Source organism: Plectropomus leopardus, chromosome 19 (genome assembly GCF_026936395.1).
Source record: "Plectropomus leopardus strain MGB_pleo_1.0 chromosome 19, ASM2693639v1, whole genome shotgun sequence".
Lineage (NCBI taxonomy): Eukaryota > Metazoa > Chordata > Actinopteri > Perciformes > Serranidae > Plectropomus > Plectropomus leopardus.
In genome coordinates, this window is record NC_142194.1 from 17,602,045 (window position 1) to 17,610,384 (window position 8,340).

Consider the following 8,340-nt stretch of genomic DNA (forward strand, 5'->3'; position numbering starts at 1 on the left):
CTGTCTCATTATTGTGAATGTGATATCTCAAGAACAGTTTGAGTGATTTTTTAATTTTTTTTTTACTAACATTCACTTGGACTCAACAAAGAACTGGTTAGGTTTTGGTGGTTAAAGGTCAAGGTCAAGATATTTCAAGAAGACCTTGGGGGATTTTTTTCAGATCTGGCACAAACATCCACTTTTATATAAGAATGAACTGATTTGAATTTGGTGGGCAAAAGTCAAGGTCACTGTGACCTCACAAAACATGATTTTTGCTATAAATCAAGAATCCATACACTAATTATGACAACATTTCACACAAATTGTACTGATCTCTTGTGCTGGTGGGAGAAGATGTGTGTGAAGCATCCATGTTTTCACAGACGTAGACTGTAAGTACAACTTGACTGGTGCACGTAGGCATACAACCATGAGGCGGCAGTTTGTTTTTGTCACAGTCTGAATGATAACCTCTCCACTTGTGTTTCAGCTTTGTGTAACTCCTGGAACATCGGCACGGGAGATGATCCAGCTAGTTGTGCAGGAGATGAATGTCGTGTCGCGGCGCATGCTCGGTGGCAGCGGTGGCGGTAGCGAACAGGAGCAGTGTGTGTACTACAGTCCTGAACAGTTGAAGCACTTTGGCCTCGTGCTGGTGGTGGACAATAGAGAAAAGTGGCTTCAGGATGATTTCTGTCCCCTGGAACTCCAGAACCCCTGGCTGCGGGGCAAACTATGTGTTCGCATTAAGGAGTATTCACCACTAGCGCTCAAACACAGTCGGGCCACCACAGTGTGACACTTTGAGGAGAGAGACTGAGGTCAGGAAAACAATTAAGAGTTTGTGCCATGTGCAGATCCTTTGGATTATCTCTGGACAAACATATATGGGAATGAAGGAACTGTTATATTTGTACAAACAGGATCCTTAATTCGATATTTTCTCTCTCACTGTGGTATTACTGTCCACAACTGCAGCTATAACATGTCATATTTTCTGCTGTGTTCTTATCTGAAATGCTTCTGTTTCCATGAAATGTGTTTCCCCGTACGTTTTTTTTCTGAACATCAGAGACCCTCATATGGACACCAAATGAACAATAACAAAACTGAACAAAGAGAACACAGTTTTGTGCTGTCAAAAATCATTTGGGAAAAAGATTGTGATGCAGAGCAAGATTAATGGAGCGTCACAGTGACTTCTGGCATGATTGACGCCGGCACATCGGGCCTCGCACGTTGCCAAAATGAAATGGCCAGCATCATCCTCCCCAGCCACACGCGGACACGGCTTTTCCGATGAACTCTCTCATTGTGTCATTCCCAAAGAGCTGTCGGCTGCAGCCGCCCGGCCCCATGTTCCCAGGATGTGGGCTCTGGAGCCGGCCCAGAGGGCAGGAAGGAAGAGAGGAGTACAGAGGGGGGCTGGCGTCTCCGCTTGGGGACGCAATCGGCCTGACGATTTGGCCCGTCAGCCTGTCACTCAACTGCTCTTGGCCACTTTGCTGTCTGGTAGCAAAGCGGCCAAGCAGGGGAGAGAGAGCTTGATAGAGAGTGAGAGCGAGAGAGGGCGAGGAGGAGGGTGGAAGCTGCATCTTTCACAACCTGGCACTGGCTCTCTGGTGCTCGTTTTCTCCCTTTTGCAGCAACAAATCCTCTGTATAGTAGACTCAGTCGTAGTGTAGCAAACACTCATCTTGTGAAGAAACACAAAATAAAACCAGCTAATTTGGATTTTCACGACAGAGAAAACACAAGCAATACTTGACTCTTTGTTTTTCTAATAGATGGGGAAAAAAGCATGTAAACCTTCCAGAATTGTGCTGAGTACATCTAAAGTACTGTAGTTCATGCTGTGCTTAAAGTTAACCGGTTCAGTGTTTTGTTGTGTTTGGTTCGATGGTATTCCCAGATGCATCAGAAAATGGTGCCCGCCAGTCTAGAGCAGGGTCTCCCAAAGGGATTCCAGTGTGAAGAGGATGACTTACGTTGTTAAGAGGCCCGCTGTTTGTTAGAAAAACATTATTCCAAATTCTCTTCTGAACTGCTTCAAAATAAGTTATATATGAAAGGACTTAACTATAAGATGGTTGAAATATATGTTTTAGCTCCAAACAAACCACTATGACCTGCAATGCCTGTGACAGATGGACAAAATGTCAAAAGTGAAATTTCCACACTACAGCAAGCCAACCTTCTTCCAAAACATGACATTGTGGCTGTGGTCGAATAGTCTTTTTTAATTTGGAAGGTTTGTCACTGAGCAAATTGACCTGGAAGTATCTGTGGGTGTTTTCACATTAGGCATGATTGTTTTGTATTGTGCTAGAGCCCAATTGTGCACAATTGCTCCCCTTCGCCTCTCCCAGTCAGCTTTCACAATAGTAAAGTCGAGAGTACGCTTACATATGTACACACTCTGATACAGTAGGTGGTGGTATGCATGTAGACGGTTTGCAATCCACCAGTACACACAAGAAGAAGCAACCACTAACGTCATGAACTAAGCACATTTGTTCATGTTCCGAGCGGTAAATGGGCCCCGTGCTGCACTGATACGAAGGTCTGAAGAGACGGATGGGATTGAGGAATTCCGTCACAACTCTGTTTGCTGACTGGACTGGTTGTCCATGAGGTGAGAAACAGATCAGTAATTGAATAGAAAATTCTCTTTTGATTTCCAAAGTGCATTGAAAAAAAGTATGGGCTAGCTCCCAAACCAGTGACAGAAGTCATGTTACTATAATGGCAGTGACCACGGCACACACACTTCACACACCCCCTGCAGACCATGCAGGAGTACGTACTCAAACGTACTTAGGTCCAGGCCCGGGTCGCTAATGTGAGAGCACCCTGAATGGCAGCCACAATAGGAGCTGGTCTTATTCTCTAAATGCTCAGGAAGTGCTTCCTGTCTTATCTCCTTTAAAATAGGACGCAGCGGACTATCCTTTACAAATGAAAGGAGATAATGCTGTCCCAGAATTCTTTGTGGCAGCAAATTTAAAGCTTAAACATACATACAAACATACAATTTGTCTGTTCTTAAAAACAAACAATGTGATTTTCTTGCATAAATGTAACAGTTACTTTTAACACAGTCATACTAACTGGAAGTTTTTGTAATTAAGTAATTTACCGGGTTGTCCAAATTTATACAACATGCATGAAGCAACATGATAAGAACTCATGGGGCAAAGTATCCCAGACCACATTTATTCTAACAACATAATGAATAAGGCCTCTTAACAATCGAAATCATTCTCTTTAGCTCATTTTTGGGAACCTGTGCCATGTTTTAATTTCTCTGTTCACACTATACGGTCTGTTCACACTGAGCACCACATGTCAAACTGTAGGCTGTTGTTTTTTTGTTATTTTTTTCCTTTCTATCAACTGTTTTCCAGCATATGATAAATACTTTTCAGGCTGTATAAGGTCAGCACATGCTCAGCAACATCGTACCATTATAATAACCTGCAGCATTTCCAAATGTAGCATCAGAAAGTTTCTTTTGGGGAGAGGGTGATGGGTGTGAGCGGACCTGAACTCGGTTACTGTAGCATTCCAGGTTCCCAGGATGTTGTGGATCCTGTCGCAGGGGGGAGTTAACAGTGGCATCTCTCAAAGTGTTTACAGAGTTTAGTTTCCTTACACTTTCAAAGACGTGTTTACGTGTAACTACTGTATAAAGATGTCTTAAGATGTTATGAGTTGTAATTGGTTTTACTAATGGCTTGAACTGTTGTGTTAGCGCTTAGATGTCTTCTTTATTCACGTTGTTAAAAGTGGTTTTTACGAGGGCCAACTGCAAAAACAAATCACACAACCAGAAACCCGAACCATGTACATAGACGAACAAAGACCAGGGGATGAATGTACTGTATCCGCCCGAAATGTGAAAGTAAGTGAATGTGAGGCTGTCATCACTACTGAGGTCAAAGGTCAGGGAAGTTACAGACAGGAGTCTGTCTTAAGATTATGCTAAAGGGGATAAGGGGGGGGTTAAATTCCCTTTCCAGCTGAAAAATATAGTAAAGCCCCATGTTTACAAGGAGCTGTTGGCAGATCCATCAGGCGAAGTCATGAAGGAGACATCACGTCACTTTTTTAAAATCTATTTTTATTGAACAATAAATGAATATTACAAAATAAAAGCCTTGCTTGTTTATGAGGGTTCCTTCTCTTAACGGATCGTCACACATGAGTGTAGGAAGTTTCTAACCATCATGTGAGTCCCACTGAGCAATAACAACATCTTTTATGTGATATTGACCTTTTTACTTTTCCTGTTTGAGATATGAAGTACTTTACCCAACAACTGCACTACGCCGTCTCTGTTCGCGAGCTGAAAATATATTTTGGCACACCTCATCAGCCATAAGGAGCATAACAAGCTTATATTTCAACTGTGTGCAGATCAGATTCTCTTTGGGGCTTATTCTTTTAGTTTGGAGTTTCATCCACATGATTAATTCCCAAGAGCTGCTCCTTCATCTGATATGAATGAGAGTCATGACAATATAGGGCACTTGTTCCTACAGATGCTATATTGCAATGACCTCATCAGTGTTTGCCAACCAGTTGATGAAAACTGAATGGTGGGCAGCTGTAGGCATGGCTGCATGGATCATGCAGCGTGCACTCGCCAGGGATGAACAATGATGTTACTATTGCTGCTGTTGATGCAGTGTTTTTTGTAACAGGTTTGAATAGAGTTTAGGCTGAGCGTTAGGAAAATACTTGACATAATGACACCCCCTTTAACAGTTTCAGGGTGATGTGCATTATGTCAGCATTGCATTCTCACTAAAGATGAGCTTGTTTGTAAAAGTACACTTGACATAAAAAAAAAAAATCTATATGCCTTTTTTTTACAGTATAGTGTTGCAGTGCTGTTACCTTCACTGTAAAAACCAACTAAAAAAAATTAAACATTGTGGCAATAGTTTGCACTATTTTTATTAAACAAATAAACATGTTTTTTTTATTTTAATTAGAATTAACAGATATATTTGGATGTATTGACTAAATGAAAGTACCAGTTAATTAAATTTGTAACACAACTAAATAACTTCAGCTTAATTATGTTAAATATATGCACCCTTTATTAAATTTAAGACTCAACAATTTTTTATATATTTTTTTTTTGTTTTAAATTAAGTCTGTTTTATCATTCGTTTTTTTATGTAGAAATTATTTCCAAAGAATGAATAAGTGTGCAGATGACAAATGGCTGGGTGCGGGAAAAGAAAAGAGCGGCTGAGTGATTTAGTTTTAATTATTAATTATTTAATTATTTTAAAAATAAATTAAAAAATAAATCATTAAAAGCTGTCCTTAGAAAAATGCTTAAGATTTATTAAAGAATACTGTCTAGGATTTCTTTTAAGTCTTTTGACTACTGGGAAAGTAAAAACAATGTAAATAATAATACTAATACTACTACTACTACTACTAATAATAATAAAAATAATTACTTGATACTTATGACTCCAAACTAAGAGACTATAGCATGGGTTTTTACAGTGTCCATCAAATAGCTGTCTGCCAGCATCCATTGTTTTTCATGAGGTTGAATTAACCGTACAGTTGAGAGGCAGACTATTACTGTCACTTTCAGCTGGAAGACAATAAAAGTGGTAATTTTGCTGCACTAAAAACAGAACCAGAAACTACACAATATATTATTTATTGTAAATTGGTTCAGGTCCATTATCAGTTGAATTATATAGTTTTGTCCAAGCTGATCACCTCCGGATATCAAGTCAATTGTCTGAAACCTGGATCAACATCAGTTTTCATACGCTGCATTCAGACGCCTTTCAGAAGCTGCTTAACCCTTTGAAACAGGAGCAGATTGGTATGATCTCTTTTTTTGGGGGGGGGGCTGTGAGCAAACTGGCTGGAAATGTCACACAAATTGCAAGATACTAGTAAAAACAGAGACTGACTTGATCACCACGTCTAACGAGAGGATGTAGTGCAGGTGGAGGCAGGGGCAGAGAAGCTCAGGTGAGGAGAATGAGGTGATTAGGAGGAGGAAGAACAGGCAGGGAGCTGACTGGCTTGGAAGGACTGATGAGGCTGATGCAGGACAGGTGTGTAGATGGGTATATAAAAGGCAGCGTAGGAACACAGGAGGGGAAGAGCATGGCAAACAGACACACCAAAACACAACCCTCTCAATAATAAACTGACCAAGAGAAAATAAAGGCAGACAAGCTCATACGGACAACTTAAATGCGTCAATTAAAGAAATTCAGTCCAGTCTCTCCAAAAAGTCTGAAGGACCAGGACACAGACTGTGACAGAATGATGTTGGCTGAACGTCCTGTGCATATTCTGTCAGTTCGCTCTGTGGTGCAGTTGTCACATCACAGGGCTGTATAGCATTAGTGAATCAGTGAGCTATTTTGAATATAAAGCCAGGGTTTTCCGTCCCACAAAGGTGGCTCTTTTGCTCTTTTTTAACAATCTCCATGGTAACTCATGCTGCAGACATTACCTGGTTGGGACCAGTTTTTGTTCTAAGTTTTGGCTTGAAATCAGCTAAAAAGCGCCTTTCACTGCCCCTGAGTGACACTAAGTAGTAATGCATTTATTTATAGGCGCCTTTCTTGGCACTCAAGGTCACCTTACATCATCAACATAAAAGCAGACACAATATTAAAAAGACAAAATAAAATATAGAAATACAATATAAAATTAGACAATGCAATTGTGATCAGAGGGAGTAAGCCAGTTTAAACAGTGTCACTCTTTAATCAGTGTCAATCTATGAGCAATACAGCTTGCTAGCATAGAGAACGAATTTTAAATGCACTTTATCCAACTCGTTGAGCCTTAACATTATATAAATACCACCAAACAAAGCCATATCATTACAGAAGTGCTTTTTTTCTAAACACAGGAACCTACAATGTATCAGTGATGCAGAAAATCTGAGCAAGAATATTGTTTATCTTATTTAAAAGGTTGCTCTTACTCTCACTAAACTACTGAATGTGTTTGCAGTGTTTTCTGGTTCATTGCCCACACTGGTTCTAAAAAAAAAGCTTCTATAAAATCACATTAACATTATACATAATCTGTATGATGTTTACCTGCATATGAAGTACAGTAAAATTCCCTCAAATCATAGGGACAACTATACTCTCACCACCGTGGATTATGTTTGAATACTACAATAGATTAATCTATTTGTCACAGATAATATCCAATCAGTAAAATTAATTTTACTTTCATTTGCCCAGAAACTAGTGTTTTCCATATATCTTTGCTCTTTTATCTTTTTGCCAGCTCAGGCAAAGAGAGGCTGGCTCTGTTGAACTTGGTGGTTCAGCCCTCTGCTCAGGAATTGATGATCGATGATGACTTTGATTATTTTTTATCTCACCAAGTGCCCACCTGGGTTTAGTTCATTTTTACCTGTGCATGTACCCGTGAATTTATATAAATATACTTTTTACCTGTTACATAACTTTTTTGCGGGTTATGCAGTGGGTACTGGAGTTGCTAAGCTGAATTACCTGATTTTCAGCATAAATGCATTTCAGAAAACATTAAAAAAAATGTCTCACAAGTATCACTTTTAGACATCTCTAGTATTTCATCCAGTAGTACTAATGAACTTCAACACAAAACCTTCAAAACACTTTATGAATATAACAGCCATGTGATTCATGCCACAGCTTGTTTACATGCATATCTGTTTACATACATATTTACTGCTGAAAGCCAAATGCTCACTGATGCAAAGGAATATTTCTTTAAAATGCAAAAGCAATGGAACTGAAACGCTCTATATTGGCCTATGGTTTTTAAAGATTTATGTTGTACAGCTAAGATGTTTAGATGTTTAGTCAAACCATGATCCCAGGGTTGAATTCTGGCCGGCCAGGTTGCTTTCAGCAGGCTCATATCACAGCGCTCCCTTGCTAGCGCCATGTGTTTTTTCAGCCCTTGAGCAAATAAAATGCTGCATGCTTCCCTGTCAACAGATCCTACAAACACTAATGCGCAGATGGACACACAAACACATGCACAAACACACACTGGCGCACACAAGCGGCATGCACCCAGGAATCTTGATATTCAGACGTGCAAACGCACATGTATACCATGTAGAGGATTTACACTTTTGTACTACATCCAGACAAATTTGCACACACCCTCCCAAGCAGCTTATCACACACAAATCACGCCATAATGCATCCTTGCCAACACACTACGCCTTTAAGAGCAGCCCTTTACCGTTTATTGACAGTAACTTAAGAATTGTACTGGAATTCTGACACCTCCTAATTTTAAACCTTCTGACTCCAGGAGGACCCGAGCTAAATATAAACCCTG

General features: G+C 39.9%; 1 protein-coding gene across 4 annotated transcripts in view; it reads left to right on the forward strand.

Moving 5' to 3' along the window:
- ankfn1b (ankyrin repeat and fibronectin type III domain containing 1b) overlaps positions 1-4,140 on the forward strand; it is a 170,350-nt gene extending 166,210 nt beyond the window's left edge. For all 4 annotated transcript variants that reach the window (XM_042507254.2, XM_088070305.1, XM_088070304.1 and 1 more), the window contains one exon: positions 476-4,140. In XM_042507254.2, coding sequence (XP_042363188.2) covers positions 476-784 — 309 coding nt within the window. In that variant the 3' untranslated portion in view covers positions 785-4,140. The remainder of the gene's footprint in view (positions 1-475) is intronic.
- Positions 4,141-8,340: the final 4,200 nt, after the last annotated feature.